At 65.5% G+C, this 21,948-nt stretch overlaps 8 protein-coding genes across 8 annotated transcripts in view; 4 read left to right on the forward strand and 4 right to left on the reverse strand.

The window, feature by feature from the left end:
- EMIHUDRAFT_432066 (hypothetical protein) overlaps nt 1-483 on the forward strand; it is a gene marked incomplete at its 3' end in the record, with an annotated part of 1,571 nt that extends 1,088 nt beyond the window's left edge. The window contains exon 3 of the mRNA XM_005775239.1: nt 220-483. Coding sequence (XP_005775296.1) covers nt 220-483 — 264 coding nt within the window. The remainder of the gene's footprint in view (nt 1-219) is intronic.
- A 1,732-nt stretch (nt 484-2,215) lies between these two features.
- On the forward strand, nt 2,216-5,627 carry EMIHUDRAFT_195280 (hypothetical protein; the record flags this gene model as incomplete). Its single annotated transcript, XM_005775240.1, has 9 exons — nt 2,216-2,845; nt 2,960-2,989; nt 3,116-3,248; nt 3,671-4,233; nt 4,287-4,358; nt 4,488-4,754; nt 4,894-4,990; nt 5,105-5,169; nt 5,298-5,627. 9 exons carry the CDS (start codon nt 2,216-2,218, stop codon nt 5,625-5,627), a joined length of 2,187 nt encoding a protein of 728 aa, XP_005775297.1.
- A 1,316-nt stretch (nt 5,628-6,943) lies between these two features.
- On the forward strand, nt 6,944-7,651 carry EMIHUDRAFT_195282 (putative short chain dehydrogenase; the record flags this gene model as incomplete). The annotated part of the gene is made up of 1 exon (XM_005775241.1): nt 6,944-7,651. The coding sequence occupies one exon, from the start codon at nt 6,944-6,946 to the stop codon at nt 7,649-7,651; it is 708 nt and encodes a 235-aa protein (XP_005775298.1).
- Nucleotides 7,652-8,324: 673 nt separating this feature from the next.
- EMIHUDRAFT_195284 (amidohydrolase) lies at nt 8,325-10,048 on the reverse strand (the record flags this gene model as incomplete). Its single annotated transcript, XM_005775242.1, has 3 exons — nt 8,325-8,510; nt 8,738-8,797; nt 8,879-10,048. 3 exons carry the CDS (start codon nt 10,046-10,048, stop codon nt 8,325-8,327), a joined length of 1,416 nt encoding a protein of 471 aa, XP_005775299.1.
- A 3,753-nt stretch (nt 10,049-13,801) lies between these two features.
- EMIHUDRAFT_48827 (hypothetical protein) lies at nt 13,802-14,011 on the forward strand (the record flags this gene model as incomplete). Its single annotated transcript, XM_005775243.1, has 1 exon — nt 13,802-14,011. A coding segment is annotated over one exon (210 nt), but the record flags the coding sequence as incomplete, so codon positions are not given.
- A 3,671-nt stretch (nt 14,012-17,682) lies between these two features.
- Nucleotides 17,683-18,932, reverse strand: EMIHUDRAFT_420320 (pyruvate dehydrogenase E1, beta subunit; the record flags this gene model as incomplete). The annotated part of the gene is made up of 3 exons (XM_005775244.1): nt 17,683-18,210; nt 18,283-18,512; nt 18,717-18,932. The coding sequence occupies 3 exons, from the start codon at nt 18,930-18,932 to the stop codon at nt 17,733-17,735; spliced, it is 924 nt and encodes a 307-aa protein (XP_005775301.1). The 3' UTR covers nt 17,683-17,732.
- A 967-nt stretch (nt 18,933-19,899) lies between these two features.
- Nucleotides 19,900-20,185, reverse strand: EMIHUDRAFT_195289 (hypothetical protein; the record flags this gene model as incomplete). Its single annotated transcript, XM_005775245.1, has 2 exons — nt 19,900-19,968; nt 20,078-20,185. The coding sequence occupies 2 exons, from the start codon at nt 20,183-20,185 to the stop codon at nt 19,900-19,902; spliced, it is 177 nt and encodes a 58-aa protein (XP_005775302.1).
- A 123-nt stretch (nt 20,186-20,308) lies between these two features.
- EMIHUDRAFT_195290 (pyruvate dehydrogenase) lies at nt 20,309-20,773 on the reverse strand (the record flags this gene model as incomplete). Its single annotated transcript, XM_005775246.1, has 1 exon — nt 20,309-20,773. One exon carries the CDS (start codon nt 20,771-20,773, stop codon nt 20,309-20,311), a length of 465 nt encoding a protein of 154 aa, XP_005775303.1.
- Between the last annotated feature and the right edge of the window lie 1,175 nt (nt 20,774-21,948).

Genomic DNA, 21,948 nt, shown 5'->3' on the forward strand with positions numbered 1-21,948 from the left:
GGTTGGGGGGGCCCAGAGGGCCCCTCGCGGCCCGCAGGGGCTTGTCCCGGCCCCCCCCCACGGCCCCGGGTGGTTGGGCCCGGGCCCCCCGAAAGGGGAAGGTTCCCCCCGCACCCCGTTGGTTAAGTGACCGGTGGGGGGCAAGTGACCCAAAGGCTCCCCCCCCCCCCCTTTACCCACCAGACCCCCCCCCCCCCCAAACCACCCCACCCCACCCATCCCCCACCCCCACCCAGGTTGATCCCCTCCTCGATGCCGCCGTCGATTGCGTCGATGTGCTCGAGCTCGCATCCTTTGTGCAGGCCCCCCCCAGGCGCCCCTACGGCGGCGCGCAGCGCCGCTGCACCCCAAACAAAAACGCGCGCGCAGCGCGCGCCAGCGGCGCGCAGCGCCGCCGCAGGCGGCGGACAGCAGGTGCGCAAATTTAAACGCCATTTTCGGTTTCGCACTTTTGCCAAAATCTTCAAAATCCGGTACAAATCGACTTAGGAGATTTTCCGTGCGCAGCCGGTGGGGCCCATGGCGGGGGCTGGCCCCCCGCTGCCAGGCGGCCAGCCAAAAATGTTATAAACACCAAAATTGGGTTTACATAGTAAACTGCTTGCCAGAGGCCTCAGCAACTTTGTACATCATTTTGGTCCTTTCTGTGTGGGCATGAGAATCGTTGCCTCGCTTGTGCCTTGTCGCCGTGACGCCCCGTGAGCGTGACCGGTCTCTCGCTCTCTCGGCTCTCGCGCTCCTCGTCTCGCGCGGGTCTCCGGGACCGGGTGCCAGCCGGGTCGGCGACCGGTCGGAGAATCGCCGTTCCCGTCCGCATGTACGAAAGCCATACGTACCCATATGCCGTCCCCGCGCCGGCCGCCGCGCGCCGGGCCTTTTGGCGCTTGCGCTTGCGCTTGGGCCTTGGCCGCGTGCCCGTCCTTAAAGGGGCGGGGGGTCAGGATATCACGATTTTAGCGCTTTAGTCAGCAAGCGCGAGCGACCGCTCCGGCGACAGCCGCCTTGTTTTCTCCGCCGATAACGATTGGCATGGGGTGGGGGCCCCAACTCGTGGTAAGGCCACTAGTTTATCGTAGGGTACTCACGGATACCTCTCCTGAGTCCCTCTCGTGTGCCCTCGCGCACATCGCATGCGGTCTTCACTCAGCCTCCGCTGCTGTGAACACCAAACTTGCACTTCAGCTGGTGCGCGCTTTCGCCGCCTACTTTCGCGAGCGCGCTTGGCCCTTGCTCCTCATGCGCGGCGCTCTCGCTGCGCTCTCTCCCTGCTCATGGGACCTGATGCCGCGCCACCTCTGTGGCCGCTCCATCCTCTCTGACGGCGCCAGCCCTCCGGCTGCGCCATCTCTCTTTGGTGTCGGCAGCATATCCGGCCCCCTCCAGCGCAATCACCAATATATAGCCTCTCTCCAAGCGCCATTCGAACGTTCCCACCAGGTTCCCACCCTATCTGTGACGGTAACACCCCTACCTACCTATAAAGTAACACCGGCCCCCAGCCATTAGCATTACACCCGCACCGGCCACGACATACGTAGCGCGACGAACGGATCCGACCCGACGCACCTCTCCCCCATCGATGTCATGCGCCTACAACCCCGGGCTCTACATCAACCATGCATGACAAACCATGCGTGGCTACAGTTGTAATGTATGTTGTTGGGAAAACAAGACACAGAGCTCACACAGGATCACAGCGGGAGGAAAGCGGCGAGTCACGTCACACTTCTTTTGGTGTACCTGTGTTAGTGCCAGTGCGCGCCAGTCCCGTGCCCAGTGTATATAAATAAATAAATAAAACGCGCACGCCAAACGAGGGGTGGGAGAAGGACAGGGTCCCCACCTGCACACGAGCAGGATCTTGTAAGGACGATCAGGGACACAGGGGAACGGGAGCGGGGAGCGCATCGCGACGCGACACGGAGGGGGGCTGGGCAGGGAACCGCAGGGTTCACCCACACGACAGGGTCCCAGGGATTCCTCTCTCGTATAGGACAGGTTGCACCCGGCGGCACGGGGGAAGGCGCGGGCCTCCTACTGGTTGCGCTCTCCTAGTTCTCCTGCTCCTGACAAGGGACAGCCCAGTGTTGTGCGAGGGAGCGCATGCAAAAATTCTTTTGGCCAGGTGAGCCGGTTTTGCCAGTCGCCAGTCCTCGCCCTTGTCGTGCCAGCGTGCTGTGAGAGAGGCGAGGCCCCCGCCCAGCAGATGTCGACGATGTTGTCGAGGCGGGTTGCAGGCGGTTCAGCTGTCTTGCCGTTTTCGATCTTGTCACTCTGCCTCCAGCCGCCGCGCTGCTCACCACCGCGCTGCTCTGCCGGCGACGGCGGCTGGCGCTTCACCGCGATCCGCGGCGGTGTGCAGCCGGCTGGAACTGAGCTTTTGGCACTCGTCGAGCCGTTTGCTCTGCCAATGTGGGTGGGCGAGACACGCCTGGTGCAGTCCAGCGCCGCGCCATTGGACGGCGTGCGCCTCGAGCTCCTCCGGTCGGGGATGTCCTCGCCGCTCGCTCACGTTCCTGCGATCCAGGCGGCTGGAGGCACGGTGGTGCAGCGGGCCTACACGGGCGCGCTCGCCACCGAGGCTGTCTGCTGCCAACTCAGTGCTGAGGGCGCGCTACTGGTGGGCACCAGGCGGCTGCGCGTCGCCACGGTGGCGTCGTCGCGGCCTCAGCTGCGCCTGCGGTGCGAGGAGCTGCGCGACGCCGCTGCGGACGCAGCGGCGGTCGAGTCCGCGCGTGCGCGCGCCGTCGGCCTCTGGGAGGAGGCAATCGGTCTCTCGCGCCTCGTCGCGGAGCGGCGGCTCCAGCGGCGCCTCTCCACGCTGGGCGGTCCAGCCTCGCGCATGGTGCTCTCGATGACGGCAGACGACCAGGCGGCCCTCCTCCGTGGCGCGGCCGGCGGCGAGCGCGGCGGAGGCGGCGGCCGCCGCGTGCGAAGCGCTCGCGACTTTGTGGACGAGGGGCGCTCGTTTGCGGAGGAGGCGGCGAGGGTGCGGTCGCTTCTGAGCGGCGCGGGCAGCGGCGCGGCGCCGCCCGCCGCCCTCGAGTCGCACATCGCGCTGCGGTGGGCGAGCGGCGGCGGCGAGGCGGCACACGCGGCGGCGAGCGGTGCGCAGAGAGTCGTGACGGGCGACACGCTCTCCCTCCCGTCTGGCGCGTCGAGCGAGGCGCTCTCTCTCTTTGCGACCGACGAGGCGGGCCGCTGGGCCGAGGCGGCGCGGCTGATCGAGGAGGGAGTGGCGGCGATGCGTGCCGAGGCGAGCCTGCTGACGCTGGGAGCGGATGCCGCCGGCGGCGGCGGCGGGGAGAGCTAGCGGAGGGGATTTCGAATCGTGTCCTTGCTGCCGCGCGGGTCCTTTCTGAGAGTAGAGAGACAGAGTAGAGAGAGAGATTCGACCCAGTGACACGCTGGACGCATCCAGACGCTATGCGTTGGGGCGACGTTGAGACACCGCTCCCGGCCTGTATCGAAGACCGAACCCATCCCTCTTGGCGGCGGTCCGGTAGTTCTCCCCATTCACAGCCGTCTTATTTCTCCGCCATCGATACAATGACACTTGTCCACACCGACACGGGACCCGTTCTCGGATACACGCGCGGGGCTTGCACCACCTTTCGCGCGATTCCGTATGCCGAGCCTCCGGTCGGGTCTCTTCGCTTCCGTCCTCCAGTCCCGATCCGAGCCTGGGCGGGCGTGCGAGACGCCTCCGACGGCGTTGTCGAGCCCGAGTGCGTGCAGACGCCCGACGCAAACTCGTACGGCCTGCCTGGCTGGGCAGAGCGGCTCGAGGAGGCCATCGCTGGTGTGAGCCGGCGCACGATGAATGAGGACTGCCTCACTCTGACCGTCAGTACGCCCGATGTGCACTCATCGCTTCCGGTGATGCTGTATATCCACGGCGGCTCCTTCCTCTCCGGCAACAGCAACCTCTCGGGCGCAGCACACGTGGTCTGCTCGCGCGGCATCGTCGTCGTCTCCATCAACTACCGGCTCGGCGTGCTGGGAAACCTGGCTTTGCCGGAGCTGCTGGCAGAGAGCGGCACGACGGGCAACTACGGTCTGCAGGACCAGAGGGAGGCCATGCGCTGGGTGCGACGGAATGCCCACGCTTTCGGTGGCGACGCCTCTCGCGTCACCCTCAGCGGCGAGTCGGCGGGCGCGATGTCTGTCATCGCACACCTGGCGCTGCCTCGCTCGACATCCCTCTTTGCGCAGGCGATCGCCGCGTCGACGGTGCAGCCGAGAAACTCTGAAGGGCGCCCCTTCACGCCCGCAGCTGTGGGCAGGCCATCGCCATGTCGGGCAACGACGACTCGACGCCGCTCGGCGACGCCGTCGCTGCGGGCGAGCGGTACACTGTTTTGAGCGCGCGCTGCGCCGGCGGCGGAAGCGCGCGGCTGGCTTGCCTGCGCTCGGCAGCGAGTCGCGGCGGCGGAGGCCACGCTTGGGACGTGTTCGGCGACGCGACCGCGGTCACGCCCTTGTAGGCGGACGCGTGGTGGCTCGTCAACAAGCAGGGGCAGGCCTTCAACCAGTCAATGCGCGCGCTGCAGCCTCCGGTGGCAGATGGGTTCGAGCTCGCCAGAGGGGGCAGCCTCGCGGGCCTGTTTGCGGCGGGCGAGCTGCCCGCCCGCCCTCTCCTCATCGGGACCAACCGCGACGACATCTCCCTCTTCCTCGGCTTCACGCCCGCCGAGGCCCTGCCGGAGCTGCTCGGGCTGCCTATGGTGAACGAGCTCATGCTCCGCGAGTCGGTGCGCCGCGTCCGCCCGTAGCCGCATCGACCACCGTCACGACCGCCACGCGGCTGCCCAACGACGCTAGGTCCGCCGCTTCTTCCTAGACCTTTCGTAGACCTTTCTTAGACCTTTCCTGGAACCTTCACGACGCTAGGTCCGCCGCTTCTTCCCCGCGACGAGCCGCGCGAACCGGACTGCGGTGCTCGAGCGGTACCCCCTCTCCCGCTACCCGCCTGGCGACCGCTACCGGCGTGCCCTCTTCGACCTCTCCACCGACGGCTACTTTGCCTGCCCCTCGCGGAGGGTCGCGCGGGCGGCGGCGGCGCGCCTGCCCGGCCGCGCCTTCCGGTACGTCTTCTCGGCAGACCTCTCGGACGGCGCTTTTGCGCCCGGGCTGAGTGGCTGGCTGCGCCGCTTCCTCGACCGGGAGGTGCGGCCCGAGATCGCCCCCCCGATTACCCGAGATTTGCCGAGATTGCATCGACCACGAGGCGGGCCCGCAGCGAGGAGTTCGGTCGGTGGCGTCGTCAGCCTTTGAGGCGGGCGACTCTCTCCTAGGTGCGCCCTTGGCTGGGCGCGTACCACGGCGCGAACGAGGTTGTGTTTTGGCACGCCGACGACCGCGCCGCCCGCCTGAGCCCCGACGAGCGCGCGCTGGGCAGGAGGATGGTGGAGCATTGGGTCTCCTTTGTCAAGTCGGGCGCGCCGCTGCCTTCGTGGCCGGGCATGGGCGACAGGGACGAGCCCTTCCTCGAGCTGCGGCTCGAGGGCGACCGGCCGGGACGCGGCTGGCACGCCGACGAGTGCACGCTGCTGGAGCAGTTCCGGTTCGTGTGGAACCCACTCACCCTGAGCCACCGGCCGTTCCTCGAGCCAGTCGCCTCTTAGTCAGCGACTCACCTAGTAGTCGACTGTGAATAGACTGTGAATGTCTGACTGCCACTGTGCGATTTCGGGCCCGGGGTTGTGCGTTTATGCGCCGCGCTGTTTCTTTTGAGCATCAGGTAGCGCGAAAAGGTGTCCATGCTCCTGCTCGCCGACAAGACTCTCCTATGCGTCCGGCACGGCGTGACAGAGATGAACGTCTACCTCTCATCCCACCCGTACGGCACCCTCGGCTTTGTCGACCCGGGTCTCTTTGACACGCGCCTCACAAAAGAGGGAGAGGCGCAGGCGGCGGGAGCGCTGCGTACGACGCACCAGCGTGCTCCAATCGAGCTCCTCGTCTCCTCGCCACTCACGCGCGCGCTCCGCACCGCCGAGCTTGGAGTAGGGTCGCTGAGCGGCGTGACCAAGACGGTCTCGCCGCTGCTCGCCGAGCGGAGGTACCTCTCCTCGGACGTGGGACGGAGCCCGCGCGAGCTTCGCGCCGAGTTTCCCGCCTTCTTTGCCGACGGCGGGGGCGAGCCGCTCGCGGAGCGGTGGTGGTGGGAGGGCAGCGCGGCCGAGGCGGCGGCGGCCCGCAGCGCGAGGCAGTCGCTACAGCAGCGGCGGCGCCTCCTTCCGTGGCGGCGGCCGCCTCCCGCGCCACTGCAGGGCGAGGCGCTGCCCGTCGAACCGGCGGAGCACTTTGTGCGGCGGATGCGCCGATTCCTCATGTGGCTCGAGCAGCGGCCGGAAAGGCGGATCGCCGTCGTTGCGCACTGGGGCGTGCATTACTCCCTCCTCGGCCGGAGATCTCTCGACAACTCGAGTTGGTCGAGTGCGCCGGCAGCGAGCTCGGCGACCCCGTGGCGCCCCCGTCGTGAGAATTTGGGGCATGTAGACTGTGAAATGTCTCTCTCGTTTTTTTTCTCTACTCTGATATTACAAACCACAAAAATGATGTGTTCTGTGTTCATCGACATCGTTCATGTGAGTGTTAGAGTTGTTTGGTATCTAGATATTGACAATTGAGCTAAAAATCTCTCTCTCTCTCTCGTCTCTGATATTACAATGAAACGTACGTATAGTACGGCAAGTACGGGCTAAAGGTGCCGTACATACGGCTTTTAATGTGTTAGGTACCGTATGTACTATGTTGTTAGCAGATCAAGACACAGAGCTCACACAGAATCACAGCGGGAGGAAAGCGGCGAGACGTATGTGAAGGAGGTTGTTTTTCTTTTCCGCTTTTTCTCGCTTTGCGGCTGTAGTCTGGCGGCGGGCACGCACGTTGTGCTAGCGCAACCGCAAAAGGTGCCCCTTCAGCTGGATACTACGCCATGCTGATCGAGGGCAAAAAGGCGCTCGTGTTTGGCGGGACCAGTGGGATTGGGCTGGCGGCATCGCGCTTACTGAAGCAACGAGGTGCCACAGTCGTTGCCGCGTCTCGTGACCCGTCCAAGGTGCCGGCCGTCATTGCGGCTGAGCTGAAGTTGCGACCGTGCGACGTTCTCGATGCCGCCGCCGTGAGCGCCCTCTGCGCGGACGAGGCGCCGTTTGACATTGTTGTGAGCGCTGCGACGGGCGGCGGTCGCGCCCTCGGGCCATTTCTCGAGATGGGGCTCGATGGCTACAAGGGGTCCTTTGACAAGCTGTGGGGATACGCAAATGTGGTCCAGTGCGCGGTGCCGCACCTCAGTGCAACGGGCTGCGTCGTGCTCGTGAGCGGGGCTCCAGCTCGCAAGCCGAAACCAGGCCAGGTGGCACTGGCGAGCGTCGGCGCCGCCGTCGAGCAGATGGCGCGCTCCATCGCACGGGAGGTCGCGCCGCGCCGCATCAACGTGGTGAGCCCGGGCATCATCGCGACGCCGATGTTTGGGTCGGCGGACGGCACTACGAACTCGCGGCTGAATGAGATGACGGCCGCCAACGCAATCGCGAGGCCTGGCCAGCCCGAGGAGGTGGCCAAGGGGATCATCTTTGCCATAGAAAACGATTTTGTGACGGGCACGACGATTGACGTCGATGGAGGCTGGCTTTGCCCTTGAGGAGCATTTGCGGCGCGAACCGTGTGCATGCGCTCGCGCGCCGGCGGCCCCCGCGTGCTCGGCGCTCGCGCGCATAGAGGGGCCCTCTCTCGATCCACCCGCACCCCTCTGTGATCTGTGAACATGTCTGTGAATCAGTCTGTGTGTGATACTCGTAGTGCAATGTGAACGTTGATGTATCCCCGAGACCCATAAAATAAAACGCATCCCATAACCCTGGGTTTACTCCCATAACCCTGGGTTTACTTCTCCTTTGGCAGGTCCAGTTGCTTCCACTGGTCGGGCTGGAATGCAACCACCTTGAAGTCGCGGGTGTTGATCTTCACCTTCGGTTCGAAGCCGTACTTGTTGGACACCGCCCCGTAGTGTGGATCGTCCCCGATCTCGAGGCGGTCGGTTGTGGGATCCCACGGCGCGTGGTACTGTTTCATCAGCACGTCCTGTCGGAATGTCGACTGCTTGTACATCCACCGCGGGCCCCCGATGACCTTGCCAGGCCCGCTCTTCCAGTCGACCTCGACCACCTTGTGGCCCGCCGTAAACTCTGGCAGCTTCATATCGAGTCCGACTGCAAACTTGCCGCGGTGCGTCGTCGCCTGGGTCAGCCGGTCGCCGTGGTAGTCCCATCGAATCGTTGCGGAGACACCCTCACCAGCTCGACTTGCTCTGTCCTCTATTTGCTAGCACGCTTCTTGTCGATGTTCAGTGCCAGTTCCCGCGTGAGCGGCACGCCCGTCCACTGCGCCACTTTCTCGCCCCGAAAGGGACGTCGTGTTGGCCAAGGCACTGTGAGGTCGACAGCGCGGCCCTTCGAGACGACTGACATAAGGTGGTTGCGGTCGTTCAGCACACGGATGTCCTGAGCACGGGGAGGGCGGCGAAGGCGTCCACTCAGTGCCTATGGTGGCTAAGGCCCAAAGACCGGCACTAGGCTTCCTGCAGCGGGTCGGCGTCAACCACGAGAAGATCGGCGAGCTATTCACAGGCACAACGCAGTTGTCACGCAAAATCTGCGGAGCTGCCCTGCGACACGTCATGATCGCCTGCCCGGGCGCGATCTGGCCCACTCGGCCATCGAGCCGCAACGCTCTCGCCCCCTCCCGAGTTGCGCATGTAATTGCTTCCAGCGGAGTCATCCCGAGGTGCCTATCAAGGCGAAAGGGGGAGTGCAACAGACTGCGTAGAGGCGGGAGGTGAGGTTGGAGGTGGGCGTCGCCTGACAAACACCTCCATCTCGCGGCCGTGCCACTCACCGACGGGAGTGATGGTGAAGCCACTCTCGGAGCCGCACAGCATCGGGACACCCGCGTCATACGCCCGCCGCAGCATCACGCTCGAGTCCTCAATCTCGCGACGAAAGACCTCGATGAGCTCTGGGCTCGCCCCGGCCGCGGCGCCATACTCGGCGAGGTTGGCTTGAAACGTCAACGTTGGGCAAACGGGCACCATCGCATCGATCACCGCCTCCAGCGCCTCCTCGTCCATGTTTGTAGCGTGGAGCAGCAGGTCGACCCCGGCCCTCGCCGCATCCCTTGTCGAGTCCGAGTTGCGGACGTGGGCCACGACCGGTGTATGCAGCGCGTGCGCAGTCTCCACCGCCAGCCGGATCTCGTCAATACTCCACACGCTAATTTCGCCACGGGAGATCTGGCGTGGGATTAGCCCGCTGATGTGAAGCTTGATCCAGTCTGCGCCGTGCTTAATCTGGCGCCGGACGGTGCGAACAATATCCTCGCCGCTGCGCACGACCTGGGCGTATCCCCTCAGTCCATCTTCGGGAATCAGCCTCCCCGCGGTGCCACCCACAGCCGTGAGCAGCGCGTTGCCTCCGGTAGCCATTCGTGGCCCTTCGACAGCGCCGATCTCGATTGCGTCCCTCAGATCTGCTCCCACATTGTACAAGACGTCAGCGTCCAGAAATCCGGTGCACCCCGCAAGCAGCAGCTTCTTCACGTCTCTCGCTGCGAGAATGGCCGTGAGGCCCTCACTGGGTCGGTGAAAGAAGAGCTCGTCGTTCGACGATGGCTCCAGAAACGAGACGTGGCAGTGAGCATCAATCAGGCCGGGCAAAACCCACTGGCCGGATGCATCTATCCTGCGCACCGGCCCTCGCACCGCGTCTGCCCCCGGCAAGGGCGCGCCAACTGCTCCCGCCGCCTGGACAGCCTCAGGCCCCACCGATCGAATCTCATCCCCCACCACCAAGATCGCCTGACTGGAAACTGGGGCGGCGCCCGAGCCGTCAATCACTGTGCCGCCCTCGATGAGCAGTGGAGCCGACGTTTCCGATCCAGCGGACGCAGGGATGAGACCCGCGTGCGGTTGCAGGAGTGCGTTGGCTGTGGCAGAGGAGAGGGTGGACAGGCGGCGAGGGATAGCAAGGCGACACGCCAGCATAGGCAAGCAAGGGTGCCCGTCCCGTCATCGACAGCTCCAACCAAACAAGTTCGCGCTCCGGCCCGACGCCCTTGCCTTGCGGGCCAACTGGGATGTGCACGCACTTGCTGCTGCTCGCATCGGGCCTGCTACTCCACCCACTCAATCCTCTCCGCAATGCTGGGACACGCACGCGACAGCATCCACACATCGCAGCCTGTGACGACGGAGGTGGCAACACCTTGGCAGCGCACGCATTGAAGAAGCATGCGGGCGTGAAGGGTGCCGAGTATAACCCAGAGTGGGAGCCCGATGGAATCGAAGGGGGTGTCGACACGCACGCACTACCGTGGATCCCTCTGGTGACAATGCCAGGCTGCTCCTTCAAGCCGCTGCGTGCAAGCCGCGAGACAGGCCACTTCACGATCGTGGTGAGGCAGCCTAAGGGGGTGACACAGCCTCGGCAAGTGCTTCTTGGCGCGCAGGACATGTTTATCTTGTCAGGAAAGCTATCTTACGGCGCTGGCCCCATGAAGGGAGAGGTTGGGCCAGGAGTGTGGGGCTACGCTCCGGCTGGAGCAGCAATTGAGGGCGTCGCCGCAGTCGAGGACACCGAGTACCTGGCCACGTACTACGGCGGGGCTGCATTCCTAGATGGCAAGGGAGCCGTGAGTGGCTTGCTCACAGGCGTTGACGTCATGGCGGCGGCTTACAAGCGAGGCGTGCCACTCGTGCCACTATCGCTAGAGGACGCGATGGGAGAAAAGCCAACGCCATACGCTGGCAGCGCTGAGCCACTGGCTTGCGATGATAGCCAGGCTGCTTGGGATCGGGTGGCCAAGGCTGAAGTGCCCATCGTGGAAAAGCTTACCAATCCGCACTGGGTGGATACAAATGCCTTGCCCTGGATCTGCAACCCGGAGGCGCCCGATATCGCATTGAAGATCATGCGCATCAGCTCGGAGACAGGCACCGTGTCGATGATCGTACGGCAGAACGGCCAGGCGCCACCGCACTACCACCTGGGACCCGCTGACTTTTTCGTCACCCACGGACGGATCGGCTACCGAGCTGGCCCCGCCGAGGGCTTCGGCCCGGGCACCTACTTTTGGGAGCCTGCGGGCGCGCGTCACGAGGCGACTCAGCGCGTGACGGACGAGGATCTCATCTACACGTCAAACGTCTACGGCCCCATCCAGTTTGACAGCGGCATCGGCACCCCAGTTGAACTTGTCCAGTCCTGGATGCAGTACCTCGAGGCGGCGAAAGCGTTCAACTCACCACTGTTGGCGAGCACTTGGCCCAACGATGCCACGACTCTGCTGGCACCCGCGATGTGAATGCGCTTTGGACGGCTTCACCTGCGCTCTCGGTGGCCTGGCGAGTCGCCTCGTCCGAGATCGTCCGTGATGCTGTCACGCGGAAGAACGCATGCGGCGCGGCAAAACGCAAGCCGTAATTTGAGAGATTGCATCCAACCTTTCGACAAGCTCGAGAGCAGGCTGCGGTGACTCGCTGCCATTTACCACCCTCCTCATGTATTTACTTATATTATTTCTATTTGACTCATGCAGAACGCTCACTGGGGGGTTATGGTCCTGCCGGCCGCTTTTTTTCGTACCGCACCAGGCAAATGATTGAACCCAGAGCGTGCCGCGTTAACTCACGCCTTGCACCCGGCCGCGCATCCCGCGCATCCGCGGTCCACGCCGCTGGGTTATGCCGACATGTGGCCAAAGGTCTGGAGCGCGATGCTCTCGTGCAAGATTGGAGCCAACGGCAGCTGCGGTGCAGGGATGGAGAGCGCCTCATTCTATTACGACAGTCAGGCAACGGCGCTTCGGCAGCGGCTGAACTCGTCGCTGCTCGTGTACTGGCTCGAGGGGCACGGTGAAAGCCGTAGGCTCTACTCGCAGTATGTCGACGATTGCAGACCCATGCCGCTCAACTTCACGTTCGGTCAACTCGTCGACTTTAGCTGGATGGCCCGAGCGACACGCCGCGGGGCACACACTCTCTTCTACTCCGACACGGCCGCAGCAACGAATTACTCCGTGACGTTGGATCCAACAACCGAGCTCCCCGCACAGCTCGACGTTCTTCCGTGGGTGCATCTTCCAGGGACGCCGAGGATGACTCCGCAGGTTCGCCGATGGAGCTTCACTTCGGCGATTGCAGGCGCTGCTCAGTCCGCGACAATGTGGACCGTCCCTCGGCCCGGTTGCCTGGACCCGCTGCCCCCGTGTGACGGCGGACGCCTAAAGCAGCGGACCAACGTCTACCTTGCACACCCGCACCAATATGTCGACATCGACGACCAGGACTCAGGCGATGCTCGCGGTGACGTCGCCTTCCTGTGCCCAGACCTGACGAGCGGAGAGAAGGAATCGAACGGTTACGACACGGTCTCGGAGTGGGAGGTCGAAATGGACCCCCGATGGGGACAGTACAGACAGTGCAACGGCTACCCCGGCCTGTGCATTGGACTGGAGCGGCTTTTCGTGGGCAGGCAGATCCCTTTTGGGGACCCTGATCTTCCGCTCTCGGGGCAGTGCTCGCCGCATGCCGCCCGCGGCTCGTGGTTCAGTCACCCGGCCAGCGGGCGCTGCCCATCGGCGACTTCTTCCGCTAACTGCTCGTGGAGGCCGGTCCGGCGCGTCAAGTCCATCTCGATTGACTGCCTTCGGAAGCTCGGGTTCGTCGCCGCGTGCAGAAACGACCTCGCCGAGCACGGCGCCCTGCGCTTCAAGGAGTGGATCTACAACCGCAGCCTCCCAATCTTTGAGGCTGCCTTCGCCTCGGACGTGCCCCTCCACGGGGGGTGCCCGCCGATGGCGATGGCCGATGCGGAGAGTTTTTAGGTTTTGGTTTGTTAGCAAAAAGCGAGAGACGCAGCCAGTGCTTGCCATTTACTGGTATAGCCCACCAGAACAATCAAACACTCTACGGCCAAAACAATCAAACGGTGGTAAGATTTACCCGGACTTCTGAGGCAAAATCTGACAAACGAATCGGAGAAATCGGCAAAATACCGGGGGTATTTCCCAGGTATACCCGGGGTTTTCTAGGTATACCCGCAAAATACCCGGTATTTTGCCGATTTTGCTGAATTTGGCGGCAAACCAGCCTCAGACTGTGGCTCAGACTCGGCTCAGAGCTCGAAAAATTGATGATTCCACGGAGTTTCGTATTTTACCATACCACTCTCTGCGAATCAAATAAGTGGTCAATACCACTCATTTACCAGTAAATGGCAAGCACTGGACGCAGCGCTCACACAAAATCACGTCTTTGATCGCGTTTCCGCTGAAATTAGTGTCCTGCTGTTGGCCGGACGCTCGGGATCGGGTTACGGGCTAGAGAGCCCTAGCCCCGGGGGTGCGCGGTCGCAGGGCCATAACACGTCTCCGAGGGATGGTTCCGTGTACCGGTCACCCCTAACTGCCCTCCCCGAACACCCCAGCCCGACTTCTTGTTTTTCGCCGCCGCCGCCAGCCCCGGTGGCCGACGACGAGCCGTTACCCGAAGGGTGGGCTCACGACGATGCTGAGACTGGCCCGCGCACCACTAGCTCGTCAGATGTTCTCCCTGTGCCGCTCTCGGCCGCTACCTGCAGCACGCGGCCTGGCCTCGTCAGCACCGGCCTGCTCGCGGTCGCTCGCGCGAGGCTTCCGCTCGCCTGCATGGCTGCGGACCGAGCCGCGGCTCCGGGCCGAGCCGCGGCACCGCCTGCTGCGCGTCCGTGTCCGCTCGCTCGCCACAGGCCGCGACCCGTACACGGTGCTTGGAGTCTCGCGGTCGGCCAGCGCTGGAGAGCTTAAGAAAGCGTACTTTGCGCTCGCAAAGCAGTACCACCCTGACGTCAACAAGGCGCCGACCGCCGCGGCACGCTTCCGCGAGATCTCAGAGGCGTACGACCTGCTGCGCGACCCAGCGAGCCGCTCGGAGTACGACCGCTACGGCAGCGCGGCGGGCGCAGGGCAGCAGCAGCAGCAGCAGCAGCAGCAGCAGGCCGCCGGGCGGAGGAGGCAGGCGTCGCAAGGGCCGAGCTATACTTCGGGCGGACAGGCAGCCTCCTAGACACTGTCCCAGACACTCTCCTCCTAGACGCTTCAAGCGGGCCGCTGCAAGAGGAGGACCCGCTCGACCATCGACCCGCGCCCGCAGGACCCGTATGCCGACCTGTTTGCGTCGGTGTGGCGCGAGCTCGGCGTGGCGGACATCGAGAGCTACATCGACCGCGTCGGGGTCGAGCTGCGCGAGGCGATGCAGGAGGCGGCGACAGGCGAGTGTAGTGCAGCGCACATAGCCCCCGATGTGATCCTCGACGAGAAGAGAGAGAGAGAGGGAAGGGGAGCGAGAGATCACCGACGGCCACTGCAGCGAGCGACGAGGCCCTCCCCCTCCTCGAGAAGGCCCCCACCACCCCACTCGCAGGCAGAGGCCTCGAGCGGGCGCGCGCCTTTGCGTCGGAGCACCGCGGGCTGGTCCTCTCCACGGTCGTGCCGCTCGCCATCGTCCTCCGCTACCCGGCACGACTGCTGTCAACGCAGCGGCGGCTCAGCGTGACGCGTCCATGACGCGTCCACGGTCCCGCCCTCAGGCCGCTGGCGTGGCGGTCATGCGGCTGCTCGGCCCCGCGTTCGTGCTCTCCTCCCGCTTGCTCCCTCCGCGCATGCAGTGGTCGCCAGCCGTCGCGCTCTCTCTCGGCACCGGCGCCTCCGCCTCTCGTCCACCACGCAGCGCCTCTCCCTGCAGGTACCTCTGGTCGCGGCTCTGGATCGGCGCCGTGCTTTCGGCAGAGCGGGCCGCAAAGCAGGCGCCTGGCGGTAGAGTCGCGAGGAGCCGCGGCGCTACTCCCGGGGGCGAGAGCCCGAGCCCTGATGTCCGCCCCTCTCGCGGCGCAGGTTGGTCGCGCGATGGGGTCGGCTGGGGGCGAGAAAGGAGGCGGGCGTGGAAAGGAGGAGTCCCGCCGGGGAGGTGGTCGATTTCGCAAGTGATAGGTTGCAACATGTCCCATTGTGCACGTTGATTGGTGTTCCACTCCGTAACAGTAAAAAAACACGGTGTGAGAGAGGGCGAGAACAGACTGTGCGGTGTAAGCCGACGCGGGCTCTCTATCCAGCGCATGGAGCATATCCATGTGCGCTACACTACTACAATCTACAGGCGAGCCAGAGTCGTGCACGCGGCACGCGCTAGGCTCCGAGACGAGTTTCATACCCACTCGAGCCGCTCAGAGATGCAGCGGTTGTATGCGCTGCCGCGCAACCCCAGAGCCGCCACATCCTCGGGCGTCAGCTCGTCGGGTGCCCCCTCGGCGCGGGCGAGCTGCAGGCCGGAGTACTCTGGGGGCGCGCTCCCGATCAGGCCTTGCAGCTGCGAGCGCAAGGCAGGGAGAGGGGTTGGAAGCTAGCCGTGCAATAGTGTCTTGCGCGGCGGGCGGCGCTGGACCTCCCGGCTGAGCATCGGGAGCGGCCGCGAGCCGGGGCGGCACATGAGCACGTGCGAGCGGAGCGCCGCGCTCTGACGCACGAACTCGACCAGCCACTGCCTTCCCTCGAGCTCGCCGCACAACCGGACGCCCTCCCCAACCTCCTCCAGCTCCAGGTCCTCGACGTCGCCTATGAGAGCGAGACGCACGACGAGTCCGCGCCTCCCCCGTGGCCCCGCCGCAAAGCCCACCCCTCGCTCACCGTCGTCGTGGCAGACGCGGTACAGCGCTGCGTCGCCGGACGCCTCGTCCGCCGGCAGCCACGCCGACACCGTGCCTTTTGCGACGGTCCGGCCGAAGCGACGAGCGACGCGCCGCCCGACCAGCGACGAGCCCTCCCGCTGCCAGCCCTGCTCTAGAGGCAGCCGCTCGGGCGGCGGCGGCGAGACGCCGCCCCCTCCCCCCGCCGCCGCCGACCCGGCTTGCGACGGCGGCGGCGGCGGGGCGCGGCGGCGGCGGCAGCGGCCCTCGAGGAGGTACTCGCCGAGCGCGAGCTCGTCGCTGTGTGAGGAGGCGAGGCCGACGCGGTCGTGGTAGGCGAGGGCGTGCTCCACGTACCCCGCGCCGCCCTCGCCCGCGCCGCCCTCGCCCGCGCCGCCCTCGCCGCCCTCGCCGCCCTCGCCGCCGCCGCTGACCGCGTCTGCGCGCGCGAGCTCGCCGAGCCGCCTCCGCCACGCCGCGGTGCTCGCAAGCAGCCCCGCGTCCGGGTGCCAGAGCACGCCGCGCAGCCGCTTTCGCTTCGCCGCCGCGGTCGCCGCAGCAGCTCGCCGCGGGCGGCGGCCGCCCTCGCCGCCCTCGCCGCCCTCGCCGCCGCCGCAACTCTCGCCGCCGCCGCCCTCGCCACCGCCTCGCCGTTGGCGCGCGCACAAGCCCTGCTTGGGCGCGTCGGGCTCGTCGTCGCAGACGGCGTAGAAGGTGAGGCCGAGGGAGGCGGCCGGGGAGGCGGCCGGGGACGCGGCCGCGTGCTCGTCGGAGCCTGCGCACATGTCTCTCAGCAGCAGGCTCAGCTCCGCCGCCTGCGAGGCGAGGTTATCGTGCACGTCGCAAGCGACCACGACATGACCCGCCTACAGAACACACGCGCGGTCGAGGTGAGGCGGCGTGGATTGGCCGCCCGGTCGCCGCCGCGCCGCTCCACGCGCCCACTCCTCGCGCCACGCGATCACCGGCACCGTCCGCAGCAGCACCGGCAGGAAGGGCGACGCTCCGGCGTCGCACGCCTCGACGACGAGCGAGCCGTGTCCGCGAAGGGCCGCGCGCCAGTACCGCTCGAGCGCCGCGCGGTGCGACTCGCAGATGGAGCCGTGTGTGTGGACGAGGAAGCAGTCGGCGGCCCTCGCGCGCGAGCGCGTCTGCACCAGGTCCGCCACGCAGCGCGCGTACCACGCCGGGCCGTGCCGGCCGCTCTTGCCGCTAAAGGACTCGACGAAGCCGCACCCCTTCGGCCAGACAAAGGCGAGCGACCAGAGGATGGGCGCGTCACGCAGCGAGGAAGGCAGCTCGACCGACGCGTGCGGCGGCGGCGGCTGTTTTGACGGGGGAGGCTGCGACGGCTGTTTTGACGGCGGCAGCTGCGGCTGCGGCGGCTGCGGCGGCTGCGGCTGTGACGGCTGCGATTGCGGCGGCTGCGGAGGTTCGTGCCGGAGGTTCTCCAGCTTCAAAGAAAAGACGCGGCCGTCGGCACACTGCACGTTGAAGCGACCGGCACTCGCTGCCTCTCCCGTGACGATGACAGCGACGCCGTTCAGCTCGGGCCGCTTCGTGACGCCGGCGATGATGACGCGATCGCCGGTGAAGAGTGCGGCGGTGGTCATCTGCAGGTAGACGCCGGCGGGAGGCAGCCTCCGTTGACCGTTGACCGACCGTTGACCGATCGTGAATGTGTCGCTGCGCGCGCGCGCACGCGCATGTTTTTCTTTTTCTCCGGCTTGCCCCCGCCACTTGCCCCCGAAGGAAGGCAGGGGCGTCTGATTCAGAGCGTAGATATGCGTCTCACGCTCCCGACGGATCATCCTGTCCGATGCCGGGTGTTCGCGCTCTCTGTGGGCTCGCGCGTGGTCCCCCTGCACCTCCCACTGAGGGGCCCTCGTGTGCGGTCTGTGAGTGGGTGCTCTCGTCTGGGTGCGCTCACACCAGGCACCACTGCAGATGTCTTTCGTGATTTGGTTCACAAGGGTTGCACGTGACGCGAGCACGTTCCCGAGACTAGGACTACTGGTCAAACCCCGGCCGCTGCACGACCGCTAGGCACGCCTCCGCGATCTGGGCCGCACCCGGTATACACGCCTTCTCGAGCGCTGCGTTGTAGGGCAGGGGGCAATCGCGGCCCGCCACGATGGTGATCGGCGCGTCGAGGTAGTCGAAAGCCTTCTCCTGCACAACACTGAGGAGCTCGCCGCCCCAGCCGCCGCGGCGGGGCGCCTCGTGCGCGATGACGAGCCTGCTTGTCCGCTGGACGCTGTCGAGGATGGTGGCCTCATCGAGCGGCCACAGCGTGCGCGGGTCGATAACCTCGACGGACACCGGCTGCTCCTTGCGCGCGGCGAGGCGGCCGGCGGCCTTGAGCGCCTCGTGCACCATGTTGGACGTCGCGACGAGCGTCACGTCGGTCCCCTCGCGCAGAATGGACGCGACGCCGAGCGGCACCTCGTAGTCGCCGTCCGGCACGTGGCTACGCGGCAGCTGGTACCTGTTCACAGCCAACGCGTGAAGAGGCGCCGGCCGAAGCAGCAGAAGGCGAGGAGGAGGGCCAGCCGCGTACAGATTCTTGTGCTCGAGAAAGATGACGGGGTTGGGGTCACGCACAGCCGCGAGCAAGAGCCCCTTCGCGTCGTGTGGCGTCGACGGCATCACGACCTTGAGGCCCGGCACTGCGGTGAACCACGCCTCGAGGGACTGCGAGTGCTGCGCCGACAGGCGGTGCCCCCCGCCCTGCGGCCCGCGGATCACGATGGGCATGCTGACGCTCCGCCCCTCTGCGTCGCGCTGCGCCTGATTAATGAATCATTAATTAAGTTACTCGTTAATTATTAGTCCGGCCCTCTGCGTCGCGCTGCGCCTCGCCGCCGAGCATCAGGCGCCACTTGGCCGCCTGGCAAGGCGCGCGAGGGGGGGGGGGGGGGGCAGGTACAGGCGGGGGGCTGCGGGGACATGACCCGTCCCGAGGAGGCAGGGGGGAGGGTTAGGGGGGGGGACCTGGTTGACCACCTTTTCCATCATTAGCGGGACCATGTCCATGATCTGCACCTCCACAATCGGCACCACCAGGCCGGTCGCCGCCGCGCCCACGGCACACCCGCCGATGCACGCCTCGCTGATGGGCGTCTCGATGACGCGCCGCGCCCCAAACTCGCTCGACAAGCCGGCAGTGCACTGAAAGACGCCCCCCATCTCGCCGATGTCCTCCCCCATCACGACGACGCGAGGGTCCGAGCGCAGCGCGACCGCATGCGCCTCGGCGATCGCCTCGGAGAAGCTGCGCTCGCGCGCCCCGCTCGGAGGTTGAGGGGGCGCGGCGGCGGCGGCGGCGGCGTGCCTCGGCGGCGAAAAGCTCGGCGGCGAAAAGACGGCCGCATCCAGGTCAGCGAGGCCCGGCTCCGGGCTCGCGCGTGCAAACGTCTCGGCGGCGTCCACCGCGGCAGCAGCGCGCGCGGTGAGGGCGTCGATGGCGCGCAGCGTGCTTTCCTCGCCGCCGAGGCGGGCGAGGCGGCCGCGCAGCACGAAGAGCGGGTCCTTGAGGGAGCAGAGACCGCGGGTGTCACTAGCTGTGTACGCCTCTCGGCATCTCCAGGGAGCCGGACTCCGCCGGCCAATCCAAGCTAGTCTCTCGTGCTAGTCTCTTGTCTCATCTGGAGCCGCTCCTTGCGCCGGATCTCGCGGTCGTCATCGGAGAGGGTGCTCTCGGGCAGGTTTTGGCCGACGTTGTGCGAGCCGTGCCGAAAGGTGAGCGCCTGGTCGTGACACGGTCTGTTGTTGTGTGGAGCGACGTAGCCGCACCGCGATCTCGGCCATCTCGCCCGCGGGGTGTGCGCGCCTCTACGACGCTCGGCCCCTTGCCCGCGCGCGCCTCGCCGATGCAGTAGGCGGCCGCCTCGCGGACGGCGACCTGTGAAGGCAGACAAGTGTGACGGAAGCAAAGAGGTGCGACAGCGCCCGCCTCGAGGACGGCGAGCCACGTCGGAGCCGTCCACGCAGAGCCTGCGGAAAAGAATGTGCGACCCTGAGTACCTTCGCACGACATAACCAGGAGCAGCAGCAGGGGGGCGAGGGGGGCCGGAGGGGCGACGTGGATAACGGCGAGTGTACCACCACTAAGCTCGCAGGGCGGGGACTCTCCACGACCCCTGCACTAAGCTCGCAGGGCGGGGACCCCGCTCCTCTAGCCACTGCCGTCCGTGCTTCTGCGCAAGAGAAGCCTGCGGTCCGTTGGCAGCGCGTCCCCGTAGCCCTGTGCGCGAGGCAGCACCTTGCCCATCTCGTCCGACGCCATGACGTCCATGATGTCGGTGGACAGACCCACCTGCGGCACGCCATGCGCACGGCGGAGCCCGTCGCACAGCTGGGGGGTGTTGCTCTGGCGAGGTGCTCTGCGGGAGCAGTGGAATGTCTTCGGCCTGGTTGTTCTCACAGAAGAAGACGACGGGCAGCCGCCACACGGCTGCCATGTTGAGCGCCTGAGGCAACGCGGGAGGGGCGGCGGTGAGACCTGGCGGTGGTCAAACTGCAACAAAGCACAACTATCTAGAGAGCTCAAGTAGTCCGGAGGTGAGAGGCGGCAATCGGCGGCGCTAGGGTGGCATTGGCGCTGGTGCTGGTGAAGACGCCTCGTGAAAGAGGCCCTGGTTGGAGGCGCCGTCGCCAAAGAAAGCGACGGCGACGCGACCCTTCCCCTCGTACTTGGCGGCGAGTCCCGCACCGCACCCCAGCGCCAGACTCGCGCCGACGACGCCGTTCGCGCCCAGCACACCTTTCGATAGGTCGGCGAGGTGCATACTGCCGCCCATGCCGCCGCAGTAGCCGTCCCTGCGGCCGCCGAGCTCGGCCAGGCAGCGGCCCATGTCGGCGCCCTTTGCAAGCACATGGCCGTGGCCGCGGTGGTGGGAGAGGACAAAGTCGCGCTCGGTCAGCAGGCCTCCTCCACATACTCCCACGGCGGTCGCCTCCTGCCCCTCGCAAGAATGCGCGGTGCCCTTGACAAACTTGCGGTCAAAGAGCTCCACGCACCGCTGCTCAAAGAGGCGGATCCGCAGCATCTCCTCGTACAAGTGCAGCAGCAGTGGGGTGCTGTCAGAGGCCGAGGCTGCATGGCGGGTGATACAATAATGCTTGGCGTGTCTGCCCAGCTCGACTCGTGCTGGAGCGCAGCCTCGGGCGTGTCTGCCCAGCTCGACTCGTGCTGGAGCGCAGCCTCGCCACCGGCAGCGCGAGAGCATGCTCGACTGACTCCCGATTTGTGTATCCTCGAGACCTCGAGAGAGAGATTCAGCCCAAGTTCACTTTGTTTGGCGGGCAACCAGCCCGGCGCACTACTACACACCACAGCGCTGATTCGCTAACAACATACCCAAGACAGCGCACTCACGTGTAGAGAGCTTGTGTCTCTTGCTTTGCCAACAACATCTTTTGGCCTGCACAAGTTCCAAACAACTCTAACACTCAAGTTCCAACTCAAGTTCCCACAAGCTTTTCCGGCAAACAAAAAGGAAAACAGAGGGGCCCCAGCACTTTGCGTTTCCGGAAATTTCCAGGGAAAACAGAGGGCGAGCCCCCTCCAACCCACCCGCGCTAGGTCTCGGGGGACGAAGGGGTCACACCCGACGACCTCGGGAACTAGCCGGGGCAGTCGGAGAAGTGGCAACTCCGTGCACTGACGGTCGGCCGCCAGAAAACACGCCTCCGTGGCTCGGGTTACACCAATCCTCGCTACCCAACGCGGCCAAAGGATATCCACCTCGAGAACCTCGAGAGAGGGTGTTTGGTGCTCCATTCTGGAAACTCGCGAGTTTCCCTGAGTCTGAGAGCTGGTCTGGGGCAAAATCTGAGGCAAAATTGAGGAAATCGGCACGATACCCAGGCGGTCGCAGGGTATTTTCCAGGTATACCCGGGGGTTTCCAGGTATACCCGCAAAATCCCCGGTATTTTGCCGATTTGGCTGATTTTGCTTTTTGGGCCCAAAGGCCCAAACCAGCCTCAGACTCGGCTCAGAGCCCGGAAAATTTGATGGTTTCCCCGGGAAAACGGAGAGGAAAAAAGAGGGTGCTGTAGAGAAAAAAGGAAAGGAAAAGAGACGGGGTGCGAGAGGAAAAGCTTGTTCAGCCTAAAACATCTTGTTTTGTGTTCTGGTTTTTTGTTTTCATTCCTTTTCCTGGCTGTGAAAGTACGCCCCCGCTAAAAAGAAAGAAAGAAATAAAACCAACCCAAGGGAGG

Source organism: Emiliania huxleyi, assembly GCF_000372725.1.
Source record: "Emiliania huxleyi CCMP1516 unplaced genomic scaffold EMIHUscaffold_3, whole genome shotgun sequence".
In the NCBI taxonomy this organism is placed as follows: Eukaryota; Haptophyta; order Isochrysidales; family Noelaerhabdaceae; genus Emiliania; species Emiliania huxleyi.